The sequence below is a fragment of the Mastigoproctus giganteus genome, chromosome 5, assembly GCF_048544385.1.
Source record: "Mastigoproctus giganteus isolate SK-2022 chromosome 5, ASM4854438v1, whole genome shotgun sequence".
Classification (NCBI taxonomy): domain Eukaryota; kingdom Metazoa; phylum Arthropoda; class Arachnida; order Uropygi; family Thelyphonidae; genus Mastigoproctus; species Mastigoproctus giganteus.
The window spans coordinates 212,815,200-212,830,622 of NC_143579.1; the positions used below are offsets into that span (position 1 = coordinate 212,815,200).

General features: G+C 35.0%; 1 protein-coding gene across 1 annotated transcript in view; it reads left to right on the forward strand.

The window, feature by feature from the left end:
- Positions 1-15,423, forward strand: part of LOC150086083 (proteasome adapter and scaffold protein ECM29) — a 367,922-nt gene that overhangs the window by 169,998 nt on the left and 182,501 nt on the right. Inside the window, exons 24-25 of the mRNA XM_090374364.1 lie at positions 7,987-8,101; positions 13,917-13,982. Coding sequence (XP_090230490.1) covers positions 7,987-8,101; positions 13,917-13,982 — 181 coding nt within the window. The remainder of the gene's footprint in view (positions 1-7,986; positions 8,102-13,916; positions 13,983-15,423) is intronic.

Consider the following 15,423-nt stretch of genomic DNA (forward strand, 5'->3'; position numbering starts at 1 on the left):
AACAGAAATATCAATTAGTATTTATATTTCTGTTCACTGACTTTTTAATGCATATTACACAACATATTAATTAAGCTATGCATGTAAGCATAAATTTATTTTTATTTTGCTAACTGGAAAATATTCTTCGCATATTCACATATCATTTAAAGAGATCCCTGGGTTAGGTTCTGTGCTATTGAACTTGTGCTTATTTGAGACCATAAAAAATAATTGTGACTTTTAAAGAGAGCAGACAGTACACAAAATCTAGATGCTGCAGAAGAGATTGTGCTTAGCAGTGAAGAAGAAGAAGAAAATTAAATGAACGCACATTATCTCACATATAAATATCACAGTTTGTAAGGTAAGTTGTTTGTTCAGTTATTACTATTTAAGTTACTCCTGCTATAAAAATTAAGTTTCCGATAGTTATAAAAAACAAAATGACATATTTTTTGTTAGCTTTTAGAACGTAATTCCCCTTTTTGTACTGGTTCTTAGTCCCATATAACATGGTTTCGCAATACACGAGCTTTTGTAGAACCAAATTACTGTGTTATACGAGGGTTACCTGTAATATAAATCATAATATATTATACTTCATAATATAAATAATATGAAGTATACTGTAATATTATTAAGTATACTTAATAATGATATTCAACAGTAGTTATCCATTATCAAAAAAAAATTTAGAAGGTGATTGGTCTTTTCCAACCTAACAAACTTGAGAAATTAAATCACTCAATTAGAATATTATTTAACAAAGTTGATTAACTTAGCCTTTTCAGAGCTCCTATCAACCCAGACTTGTGAATGGTGTGCAAGTTATCATGTATTATAGATTACAGTAACACAATATGGCATGACATGTACTTTCAAGCTATATATGTGATGTATCTCTCTCTCTCTTGTGTAAAAAAATATTTATTAAAATATGTGGTTATTGTTGTCATTTTTATACCTCATTTTGGTTCTTATTTGGAAATGAGATACTGTGGTGTGAAAACACTGTAAAATGAAATATAATATTATGAGCAGTCACAAAGTGAAAATAATTAAGAAGAAAAAATTGAATAAATTCCATATTGTTATGTCATTATAATTTATAAAAAAAAAATAGCAAGCAAAGTATTCTTTGCTTACTATTATGGTAAATTTGGTTGATTTTAGAACTGGCAATTTATGGATGCTTTCAGTGGCATTATCTGCTAACCGGAACAAGAATCTCTGGAAGAATACTGAGTGCCTGTTTAAAATTTAATTATTTAATTAAGTAATAACATATTAATAATTAAATGTTATATATGTAATTATGTAATTATTATAATAAACTAATTATATTATAATTTAATAATTATTAATTACTTGGAAGATGGGATCTACATGATTACTCATTATGTTAATGAATCGATAGACACTACACTTATATCATGTAGTAGATTAAGTATTTTATTATCAAAATGATGCAGTTTTAAAGGAATTGAGCCATCTTAATGCCATACCCTTAAACTATTATGGCTACATTTTGGAAATTCGTTGTTTCCCATCTTCAGGCTTGTTAATGTGATCTGGGCATGGAGTCTCTTGGTCCAGTTGGGGAAGACTGTCTTCCCCAACTGGATGAACAGACTCACGGATGGTTAGGATTTGCATATGAATGCCAAATATCTTAGAAATAAAGATTTAGTCAGGTATAAAGAAGGGAACATGTATTAAAACAATAAAGTACACTAATCTATCTTATGACATGTTGTATTAATATATTTTGTTTTAATACATTTCTATTCTCTAGATGCGACTAAATCTTTATTTCTGTGATATTTGATAGTTACATGAAAATCCTACTCCTCCTGGTAAATTAATGTATAGCCAACCATTAAAAGCATCCTTAGATTCAGGGGAAGTCCCCATGGACTGGAGATGTGCAAATGTATCTCCAATTCACAAAGGGGATTCAAAGGGTGATACACATAATTATAGATCTGTTAGGTTAACTTTTGTTATGGAGAAAATAATGGAGTCACTGGTTATCAAAGTGATGCAGTATCACCTAGACAAGACTGCAGCAATAGTTCAGACACTGCATGGGTTTGTTCAGGGGACATCTTGTCTGACCAATTTGATTGGACCTATGATGTGGTCACAAAGGAACTGGATGCAAAAAATTATTTTGATATCACATACTTGGATTTAAAAATAGCTTTTGATACTGTTGCACATGGAAGACTGCTGTACAAATTGAAGTGGTATGGCATTAAGGGCAAGTTGCTGCAATGGGTAAAGGGATGGTTGAGTGGGAGATGGCAGAGAGTGGTAATAAATGGACACTGCTCTACATGGACTAATGTTATTAGTGGAGCCCCCAGGGTTCACTGCTGGGCCCATTCTTGTTTTGTGTATTTATTAATGATATTTGTGAAAATATATCAGGCTTAATGTCCAAGTTTGCAGATGATACAAAGGTTGGCAGGGTTGTTAATGGTAGTAAAGACAGTATGCTACTGCAACAGAATCTAGAAAAGTTAGGCACACGGGCTGAGAAGTGGCAACTGAAGTTTAATATCGACAAATGCAAAGCATATGGGTAGCAGTAACCCAAGAGAAGCATATCAACTGTGTGGTACTACACTCAGGGAGGTGGAGAATGAAAAAGACATGGGGGTAATTGTGCAGTCAGATATGAAGTTTTCTGAGCAATGCAGACAGGCTGCCAGGGCAGGTCATTGGGTGTTGTCAATGATATACAGCAATTTTGCTAGCAGGGAAAAGGAGGTGATTGTCCCTCTGTATAAGGCAATGGTGAGGCCACACCTTGAGTACTGCATGCAGGTCTGGAGGCCTCATTTTAGGAAGGATGTAGATTTGCTTGAACGTGTACAGAGAAGGGCAATAAGATTGGTGAGGGGAATGAAGGGATCCTCTTCCCAAGAGAGGCTTAATTTCTGCAAATTGTAGATGTGGAGACTGGGCACCTGCAAGTTGATCTGATTGAGGTGTACAAGGCCCTGAATGGTTTGAGCAGGCTCAATGTTGTTGGGATACTTCAGCTTACTCAGATTAAGAACCTGAGGGGGCATAGTTTCAAATTGAGAAAAGGCAGTTGTAAAATAGATGTGTGAAGTTTTTGCCTTTAATCAGCGGGTAGTTGATTGCTGGAGCAGACTTCCATCTGTTGTTGTGGAAGTTGATAGCTTAAATGAATTTAAGGCTGAACTAGACACTGGAGTGACCGGATGGCTGAAATGTAAAGGATTTTTTTTTTTTTTTTTTTTGGCTGATGCTCTATAAGCTTGCTTTCTTGCATCATATGCCTTGACTAATGCTAATTCATGCCTCATTTATGGAATTTAATTATTACCTATTATTTGTCTTTAACTCTGCATTTGAAATAATTTACTATTCTGTTCTCTCTATCTACTTCCTTTTTCATCCTTCTTACTTTTCTATTACCTTATAGGCTTTGCAATTTACTTACATAACACCAAACCTTTTTCCAGTACATTATTAAATTTACATATGCATGCATGCACATACATGCATTAGCATTAGTAGAGGCACATGATGCAAGAAAGCAAGCTTATACAGCATCAGCCAAAAAGAAAAAACACCCCTTCCCATTTCACTGATCCATTTGTTTCAAATGTTTGTCTAGTTCTGCCTTGAATCCAGCAATCAACTACCCACTGGCTAAAGGTAAACTTCTGCACATCTGTTCTACAACTGTCTTTCCTTAGTTTGACGCTGTGCCCCCTCAGTTTTGTAGTCTGAGCAAGAGGAAGAGTCCCATCAGCATTGAGCCTGCTCAATCCATTCAAGACCTTATACACCTCAATCAGATCACCTCACAGTTGCCTACTATCCAGGTGCTGCAATTTGCAGAACTTAAGCCTTTCTTCATAATAGCACTTCCTCGTTTCCTTCACCAGTCTTGTTGCCCTTCTTTGTACTAATTCGAGCAACTCTACATCCTTCCTAAAATGAGACTTCCAGACCTGTATGCAGTTAGTACTCAAGGTGTGGCCTAACCATTCTTATCACCTCCTCCTCTCTGCTTGCAAAATTCCTGTACAGTAAACCCCCTGCTATTCGTGGGGGTTACGTTCCTGAGAAATGTCGTGAATACCGAAAACGCGAATACTGAGTTATGGACCCATAGTAATAAAGGGGTTCCGTTCCAAAGTATGAAATATATAAGAAAAACTAGTCTAAAATTTTGTCTATGTATGTATTATATGTACCTTCATAATATGACTATGTACATAGACAGTACATAGTGAAATGCAAGCATATGGCATCGAAATGAAAATAAGAAACAATTTAATATTAAATGTAATATTTATTAGAAATTTCAAACCAGCGCCTTTGCTAGCTAAAAATCTTATCCCGCCAGTGCTATCACCAATTTCGCTAAAGTGTTGATAAAGGAGTTTTGCCTTTTCACGAATAATGAGTGAACTTAACGGAATTTTATTTTGAGTTCAGTCTTCTATCCACAGATTTAAAGCGTTTTCCATTTTTTTCTAATTTAACATCATGAGTTACAGAGCAAATTTTTGAAGCAATTAGCGCGTTTTCCCGGACACTACGGCGGATTTTTTCTTCCGATTTTTTGATTGATCGTACTGTTGACTCATTGATTTTATAATGTTTTGCCACTGAGAGACACTTTCACCATTAGAAATTTTGTCTAATAACTCAATTTTATTCGCTAACGTCATCACCTTCTTTGATATTTTCACATTTCTCTTGTTATTCGTAGCCCTATTTTTGTACGGGTTAGAAAGAACTTGTCCACAATAAAGTCACTTTTGTCCGTTAACACACTTGAAAAAGTCTGTTTTACACTGCAAAACGGTAGATTTATCACTTTTGTAAGCATATCAATTTATAAATTATTCAATTTATAAGCATATAAATTAAAAGTAAATGACGAAAACTTCCATTACAAGCGCATAACACATACTGAACAAGGATTAGCGAAAAACATCCACGCTCGCTATTATGTCACCCCTCTCCCCCCACCCACTGAGCGCTGTTTTGACCGGGAAAGATAATTTTAGCCACGCCCATGTTTTTTTATGGCGGATAATATTCACAGCACTTTAAAATTCACATTTTTTTAGGTTTCATTTTATATTAAATCAGCGATCGCGAAACCGTGAATACAGATACCGCGAATAGCGGGGGTTTACTGTATATCATTGACAAGACTCCATGACCTACTCTGACAGCCTGCTCAGAAAACTTCATATCTGATACAATTACGCCCAGGTCTCTTTTATTCCCTACTACCCTGAGTATAGCACCACCCAGTTGTAATATTTCTCTGGGGTTACTGCTACCCATATGCAATCAAAGCATTTGTCAATCTTAAACTTCAGTTGCCACTTCTCAGCCCATCTGCCTAACTTTTCTAGATCCTGTTGCAGTAGCATACTGCCTTTACTACCATTAACAACCTTGCCCACCTTTATATCATCTGCAAACTTGGACATTTAGCCTGATATACCTTCATTGATATCATTAATAAATACACAAAACAACAATGGTCCCAGCAGAGAACCCTGGGAGACTCCACTAATAATATTAGTCCATGTAGAGTAGTGTCCATTTATTACCACTCTCTGCCATCTCCCACTCAACCATCCCTTTATCTATTGCAACAACTTGCCCTTAATGCTATACCATTCCAATTTGTATGGCAATCTTCCATGTACAACAGTATCAAAAGCTTTCCTGAAATCCAAATATATGATATTAAAATTATTTTTGCATCCAGTTCCTTTCTGACCACATCATTAGTATCCAATTATATTGGTCAGACAAGACTTTCCCCTTGACAAACCCATGCTGTGTCTGAATTATTACAGCTATCTTGTCTAGATGATCCTGCAATGCTTCTTTAACCAGTGACTCCATTATTTTCTCTGGAACAGAAGTCAAACTAACAGGTCTGTGATTACTCCTGTTACCCTCTGATCCCCATTTGTGAATTGGAAATACATTTGCACATCTCTAGTCCATGGGGACTTCCTACCGAGTTAAAGGATGCTCTCATAATTATGGCTAAGTGACTCCATTAACCTTTGCCACCTCCTTTAATATAACTGGATAGATCCCATCTATCGCAGGTGCCTTTCTTATGTTTAACTTCAACAATTTCTCCTCCATTTTTTTCTCAGTTATTACAAAATCATTTAACTCCCTGTTAGAGTATGATAATCATCTGGCCCTCTCCTTGTATAACTCCTGATGTGTGAATGTAGATACAAAATACTCATTTAGTTCAGCAGCTATCTTAGAATGATCATATAGTCAAACTATTGATATCAAAGTAGACCAATCTGATTCATCCCTTTCCTTTTAGAGTTTATATAAGTAAAGAAATCTTTGCTCTCTTTCTTTGCATCCTTTTTCAAAGATTTTCCATAATCTGCCTTCGCTTGCCTAACGTCCTTTGTGACTTGATTACAGACTAGCTTGTATCTACCATAGGCTTCTGCGTCGACAATTTATGTGCATCCCATGCATTTCTTCTCTGCCACGAGTCTCATTAGTTCATCTGACATCCATTTGGGTCTAAACCTAGAGCAGTATTTCTTAGTTGGAACAAAAAGCCTAGTAGCTTCCAAAATTACTTCCTTGAATGCTTCCCATTTAGAATTTGCTGTTGGTAACATCATCAGTTGGTCCCACTGTATAGAACCTAAAAAAATCTCTGAAACCACTATAGTCACCTTTATGAAAGCAAAAACCCTTCCCTTTACATCACTGTTGTGGGATTAAGTAAATTAAGTAAGTGGGATTACTTACTTAATTTACTTAATCCCACAACAGTGATCACATCAGTACACTGATGTGATCACTGCCTCCTAGTGGTTCCTTTTTCTGTAAGTTCTTAATGTATGAATAATCACTGCTGATAATCAGATCAAGAGTGTTACTCACTCTTGTTGCCTCTCTAACATGCTGCTATTGAAAACAATCATCCAGGATTAAGGATTAAACTTAAGGATTAAGTTTACTTTATGAATTATGTGATGAAGCAGATAAAAAAGAACTTGTTTCCTTACAAAATTCACAAAATTCACAAAAGCCTTCCTAGTGTTCGAGCGACCAAACACAAGTTCCAGTCTATATCTGAGAAGTTAAAATCCCCCATTATTTAGACACTCTGATTTACTGGCCTAGTGTATTTCTCTATATAATTGTTCATTGTACTCATCAGAGTCATTAGGCCTATAACAAACTCCTTCCCTCATTTTTGCTTTCCCAGTGCTTATGTCACTCCAGACTGACTCAACATTGTACTGTCCCCCAATGTCAAATAGATGCACTGCCTTAAGATTTTGTGTTTTTTAACTAACAGCATAACCCCTCCTCCCTTCCTATCCTTTCTGCATACATTTACTTCCCAAATTCCTATCCTTTCTCCTCCCAAACTCCTCCCTTCCTATCCTTTCTGCATACATTTACTTCCCAAATTCCAATTCTGCATTCCTTATATCTGTGTGATACCAGTCTCTGATATCTCAACAATATCTGCCTTTGATGTTTTGACCAGCAACTCAATTTCATGAAATTTATTTACTATACTCCTAGCATTGGTGTACATGCAAGTATACATGCACCTGTCCTTACTCTTAGTTACTCTAACACAGCCGATGTATTTACTTGTTTCGTGACTCCCAGCAATTGGTTTTCTGGGCTGCTGCTCATTCCAATAGAAGCTGCCTGCAGCTACTGTTAATCTATTAGTCTGCGAATCCCCCTAAGCTAGCAGTTTTCCGACCCACCTAACATTGCCTCGATAGCATCAGCAAATATTCTTGCACCCTTTCTATTTAAGTGTATCCCATCCCCGTAGAAGCAATCTCTCCTGTTAACAAGCACAGATTATTCTGAGAAAAATTCTATTCCATGAGCCCTGCGCAATCTCTCCAGGGCCGAATTGATTGACATATACACACCTACATTATTTCTGTTTATGTATCTTTTCAGATGTAACTCAGGATATAGCATCCAAAGGATTAAGTTTACTTTATGAATTATGTGATGAAGCAGATAAAAAAGAACTTGTTTCCTTACTTGTTGAGACTCTAACAGTAGGACGAAGGTAAATCTGATGTGTTCATCTTATTTAAAAATAATACTTTATAATTTTTGCAGTGTACCAATGACACTGCAAATAAGTTATGGATATTTGACAGTTAATGACACATTTCATGTGAAATGAAGAAAAGCTGTCACTTATATGTAGAGTAAAATTCAGTTTGTAGTTTCATGGCACAGCTTTAGATTATCTTCTAATATGTTTTGCGACTTTACTTTTATTTGATTTTGCATAGCTATTAGTACATTGCTCTATTTATTTTTAACTTTAAATATAATACAAAAATAAGTTATTTTATATTAAAAGTTTTTTTTAATATAAAATAACTTATTTTTTTAATTGTTAGAATGGAGAAAAATTACACTTCGCTACATAAATAATGTTCCTGTTTATACTCCTGCATGACTACTATTAATCAAAAGAGTTTATAATTAATTACTTTAACAATCAATTATTATAGAATCCAAACACACACAGGCTGAGCATTTTATTAAACCACATGTTGTTATGTTTTTTATTTGGTTTTTAGGAGCATTAGCAACTAAGGCCATATTGCTCCGGGGGATATGCGGTGGTCATTCCCTGGCCTTTCCGCATCCTCCGTATTTGGTGGGCACGGGCTCGAATCCCGGTCTAATCAAGAAGTGTGTGCTACGCACTGCTGCTGCTGCTCCTGCCCACCTGGTTACGGATGTGCCTAAACCACATATATTAACCCCTCTCTGGAGGGAGCCTCTTCAATGGACAGCAGACTTCACAAATTTAATACTATGTTAAAAAATAATTGCTTTCATTTCTTTGCACGTACCTCACAGTATAATATTCACTCAACATTTTATAATGTACATTACTTATATTCTTTTAGATTTTAATAAAAATTGAAATACAGTACATATTTCAGACTTTTTTCTGATTAATAGATTAAATAAATACTGATAATTCATTACTTTTAATCCAGTAATTCAGTAAATTAATAACAAAAAAGCATCTTTCTAGTAGGTGTACTGTGCTTGAATTAAGATATTTTATTTTTTGCACCTCTGCTGCATACAAAATTTTTAGCATTCAGCTAATTATACAGGGTGTTTCAGTTAAACGTTTCTGAACTTCTAAGAGGGGTAGGGTACATCCTGACAACTCGAAATCATATAGCAATGTGGGGTCGGAAATGCTCTCCTGAAGCGGTGTTGTACACAGAAGCACCATAAAGAAAAGAGACCGTAAGTGAGAAATCGTTTTAATAATACATGAAAAGAAGCAAAAGGTACATGGATTAAAGTAAGTGTTCGAAGTTTCTTCCACGGGCTACAATGCACGCCTCACATCTCCGACGCATGGACATCCGAACATTCTGGAATACTCCAGGCGAATTTCGAATTTCTTCGGCAGCTACTGCGATTCTTGCAACCAGCTCCTCAGCATTGTCAACAGGGGTGTCATAAACTAGCGATTTCATATGACCCCAGAAATAAAAATCAAGACATGATAGGTCAGGTGACCGAGCAGGCCAACGCACGGGACCACCACGTCCGATCCACTGTTGACCAAATGTGACATCCAGGTAGTTACGAACATCTCCGCTATAATGGGCAGGGGCTCCATCGTGTTGGAACCACATTGTCTGTTGTGTCGATGCAGAAATCTGTTCATCTCTCAAAAGTTGTGGCAATACTTGCTGCAGAAAGATCAAGTAGATAGGTCCGGTTAGACCTATCTACTTGATAATCCATGTACCTTTTGCTTCTTTTCATGTATTATATTAAAACGATTTCTCATTTACGGTCTCTTTTCTTTATGGTGCTTCTGTGTAAAACACCGCTTCAGGAAAGCATTTCCGACCCCACATTGCTATATGATTTCGAGTTGTCAGGATGTACCCTACCCCTCTTAGAAGTTCTGAAACGTTTAACTGAAACACCCTGTATATGAATAACTCTTATCTATGGGAAAAAAATTTTTATATTTTTCTGATATTAATGAAATTTGCAGCATCTCAACAAATCTTTCTAAAGAGCCAAATATAACATTTCACAAAAATCTATTCGTTACGAGGCAAATTGTTAGATCTGGGCAGATTACCCTTTAAATGGACATTATCGAAACATGTTTTTATATGGTTTTGAGAAACATAAAATAATGTAGAACTGAAGTAGTCTTTTATCTATTCTATGTGTAGGTGTTGTGCTAGGCAGATTGTACCAAAGAGAGTTTTACGGAGTTTACCCAGTTACTGATTATAATTCCTGATGCACCATAAAAAAAAATCAATCAATTTGTCAGTCAGTTGGTTTAGAACAAGTAACTCAATCATGAGTTACTTGATCTCAACCGACCGACTAACTGAAATAATCTGAAAATTGTATGCATTCTCTGCATTTAATTTCTGTCTTGGGACTATTCTGATTTCTTTTGTGACTGAGGTAAACTTTGGCTTCTTGGCCTTATATTCACGAAGAGATGGGAGTTATCCACATGTGAGCTTAAATTATGATGTCTTTTTAATATAAAGAGTTTCATCAAAAGATATGACTCCACTATTTATATAAAATTCAAGGCACTTCCATGACAGTTGTTTCAAAACTTACTGGTCTTTTATCATGGTGAGAGACCAGTAAGTCTTGACAACTGTCATGGTGGTGTTAATTTACTATCATGTACTGGGACATCCTTTGGACATCCGCTTCCAGTGGAGAGCAGTAGCTTATGGTTGAGTTACTTGATCTCAAGTGAAAATGGCATAGCTTTTTTTTTGCTGGGGAACACCAGTTTTTTATTAGTTTATTTTTCATTTTTTATTTCTATTCCCTAAAATGCACAATACACTTAGAACATCACTAATTTGCTGACAAAAAGACATATTCCGATGACATTAGTTGTATTTGCATTAATTTAAATAATTAAAAACCCAACCCAAATTTTTGGAGTTGATTACAGAAACCAAATTTCAAATCATAAATGACACTCTTGGCATGAATTTCTTGTTTACTGAATATAATATTCTGGTTGCTCTGATATCACATTAACTATAAAATAAGATGCAATGAAAAAAAAAAAAAAAAAAAGTTCATTGCTTAAACTCTCCCATTTAAATAGTAAAATACTCAAAATAGGTTGTATCACCTCAGTGGAATTCTGTATAATCATATATTTAACTCAGCAGGCATAGCTCTCATAACATGTGATTGGACATATGACATGGATTTTATCAAAAGTTTAACTGCTTATATTGCATGCTCCTTATTAGCATTAGTAAAGGCATATGATATGATGCAAGAAAACAAGTTATGCAGCATCACCCAAAAAAAAAAAAAAAAACCCACTCCCATTTCACCCCTCCATTCATTTGAAATACCTGTCCAGCTGAGCCTTAAATTTATTTAGGCTATCAACTTCCACAACAAGGGATGTAAGTCTGTTCCACCAACCAACTATCTGCTGGCTAAAGGCAAATTTCCGCACATCTATCCTACATCTGTCTTTCCTCAATCTGAATTTATGCCCTCTCAGGTGATTATTCTGAGCAAGAGGAAGAATCCCATCGGCATTGAACATGCTCAAAACATTCAAGGCTTTATGCATCTCTCTCAGATCACTTCGCTGGTGCCTAGTCTCCAGACACTGTAATTTGCAAAACTTAAGCCTTTCTTCGTAAGAGCAACCCTTTGTTCCATTCACTAATCTTGTTGCCCTTCTCTGTACTCGTTCCAGCAGCTCTACATCCTTCTTGAAATGAGGCCTCCAGATCTGTATACAGTACTCAAGGTGTGACCTGACCATTGCCTTATACAAGGGAATAATCACCTCCTTATCCCTGCTAGAAAAATTCCTGTATATCATTGACAAGACACCATGAGCTACTTTTGCACCCGTCTGCACTGCTCAGAGAACTTCATATCTGCCTGCACAATTACCCCAGGTCCTTTTCATTCTCTACCACTGTCAGTGTAGTACCACAGAGTTGATATGTTGCTCTGGTTACTGTTTTCCATATGTAGTTCTTTACATTTGTCAATGTTAAACTTCATTTGCCACCTCTCAGCCCATCTGCTCAACCTTTCCAGATCCTGTTGCAGCAGCATAGTGTCAGTAGTGTCCTTAACAACCCTGCCAACCATCTGCAAACTTGGACATTAAGCTTGATATACCATGATCAGTATCATTTATAAATAAAAACAATAATGAACCCAACACTGAACCCTGAGAGACTCCACCAATAACATTAGTCCACGATGAGCAGTGTCCATTGATTACCATTCTCTGTCTTCTCCCCCTCAACCATCCCTTTATCCAAAGCAGCAATTTGCCTCTAATGCCACACTGCTCCAATTTGTGCAGCAGTCTTCCATGTGCAACAGTATCAAAAGCCTTTCTAAGATCCAAATATATAATATCAAAGTTATTCCCTGCATCCAGTTCTTTTGTGACTGCATCATAGTATCTGATCAAATTGGTCAAGCAAGACTTTCCCTTAACAAAACCATGCTGTGTCTGAGCTATAACTGAAGTCTTGTCTTGATGATCCTGCAGTGCTTCAACTTCATAGTTGTATTTGCATGCTCCTTATTAGCATTATGAATAGTTCTCATTCATTCTTTTAAGTGAACAATACAATAATTGCTCTACATATAAAATTTCCATAGCTTAAATCCTGATTTTTGCATACCAGTCCTTTTACAAGCTATAACATTTTTAGTGGAAAAAGTTGTTTAAAAAAATGTAACTTTCATTGAACAGTGGTTGCAAGATGTTTTAATCCAATTTTTAAAGGTTTATAATGCAGTTGTATTTTCATATTTCTGAATAATCTTTTTATTTATTTTTTATTTTTTCAGGCTAGTATTGCTATAAGAACTCCAAAATAAAATGCCATATTCATAATAGCAATAATTAGTTTAAAAAAAAAAACATTTTTTTCCTAAAATCATGCTATCTAAAATTTAGAAACTTATAATGTGGCAGTGAATAGATATTTCTGACAGGAATACTTTTTTCCTAATCAGCAGTATTGTAAGTTTTGACAAAAATAAAATATTGTGCTATTTTTTAAACTTATGACATCATCCCATTCCGTGTCATCTTTAGAATAATCGTATGTTATTCTCCTCTGTTATTCAAATTGGATTTTGAATAAGAACAAGTAAGTGAATTAGCTTGTCTCTGAAAATTGTTTACTCATTTTTGAAAGGTTTCTGAGATTTTATTTCATGATTGACCCTACATTAGAATATGAGAACAGCTCAATTTTATCTTAAGAATAGAACTAGGATATCACATGCCATCACAAATGCATTGGTCATTCTCTTCAATAACCTTCCTCAAAGGAAATAGTTTTAGAGTACAGTAAACTTCTCTTCATGTCTTAATATACATAATGCTTTGATACAAAATTTATTGAATTAAATTTGTTATTTTGCCTCCTTTTATATCTAATTCAGTAAATAAGAGGACCAAAGCTCACTTAAGTCTAACCCTATGTCCCTCAGAATTAAAATTTGCTGAAACAATGTTTTTGTAAAGATTGTCAAAGACCAGTATCTCCAAAAAGTTTTATATTGTTTAAAGCATGTGAAATGTTAATGCATCATAGCTTGCAAAATATTTCATGTGCTGAAATGTGTCCATCATCATCATCTCTGGTCTTTGCTGCTCTTTACAAAGATTTTTTCTGTTTTGGCAGATTGCAGTTTTGGAATACATAGGGTTTGTGTTAATCGAGGTTCAGTTCTCATATGTCCTTCTTACCTTAATATGCCATATACTTTAATACAAAATTTACTGAAATTTTATTTATCTAATTCTGCTTTTTAAATCTATCTAGGCAAGGTGTTGAAGTCACAAGTGAAACACAGTTATTTCAAGGAGAACTAGGAGAATCTCCATTGGGGTATGATTTTACTTGCTGTGCTTGGTAAATCGCATTTTAATATAGTAAAAATTGTTTCAGCTAAATTATTTTGGTCATTAATTTGAATTAAAGAAATGAAATCAAAAAAAATTGCATTAGATCTTCAAGTTCTGTCTAGTGTATTAACTTAAATATTATTTATTTCTGAATGCTCTTTTTGTTTCTGATTTTATTGTATACTGGAATAAACTCTGGCTTATTGATAAAGATAGACACTAGTGAAAAAATTAACAAAAGAAATTCAAAAAGTAAATAATAGAAACATCTGTACACCATGTTTGTTTATGTAATTAATTTATTGTGCACTGATTGATTGAAATAGAGAAAAAATATTTATATATATCCCAACACCTAGTACAATTCACAAAACTAATTGACTATCTTGCTATGGTTTACAACACAAAAAATGTTCATTTTTAGTAGTGTCAAATGCTACTATGATACTGAAATTTTCAGTGTGTTTTGATATTTTCAGGCTGTTTGCTTATTGAAATTAGTATAATAAAATGCTAGTACACAAAGTATTTAGTTGGTAAAGGTATAAAGCCATATATTTAAATATAAAATAATTTTTTTTATTTTGAAAAATTAACTGAAACTAATAAAATTATTGGTTTTCAATAAAATGGTGCTTCAATAAAGTTATTTTTAACTGAGTATGAATAAGTAGTTTCTGGTTATAATCTGCTGACAATTCATGATGCCAAACATAAATCAAGACTTCTTTAAATTGTCAGTGTCTGGAGTTTCCAGAAATTGTGTTGAAAAAGCTTGTATCCAAATTTGGAGGTTAGGATACAAGCTGCTTTCTTATTTTGAACAGCCTTAGCACATTTATTGGAAAACTAAGGTTTAGGTAAAGGGTGAGATTTTAGAGCAGAATGAGAAATAAATGATTTCATACCTTTTTTAGCATTAGCATTAGTAGAGGCATTTGATGCAAGAAAGCAAGCTTATGCAGTATCAGCCAAAAAAAAAAATAAAATAAATAAATAAAAAATAACCACTTCCACTTCACCCCTCTGTTCGTTCGAAATACCTGTCCAGCTGAGCCTTAAACTTATTTAGACTATCAACTTCCACTACAAGGGATGGAAGTCTGTTCCACCAACCAACCACCCGCTGGCTAAAGGCAAATTTCCTCACGTCTATCCTACATCTGTCTTTCCTCAATTTGAATTTATGCCCTCTCAGGTGATTTTTCTGAGCAAGAGGAAGAATCCCATCAGCATTGAGCATGCTCAAACCATTCAAGGCTTTATACACCTCAATCACATCACCTCGCTGGTGCCTAGTCTCCAGACACTGTAATTTGCAAAACTTAAGCCTTTCTTCGTAAGAGCACCCCTTTGTTCTATTCACCAATCTTGTTGCACTTCTCTGTATTTGTTCCAGCATCCCTACATCCTTCTTGAAATGA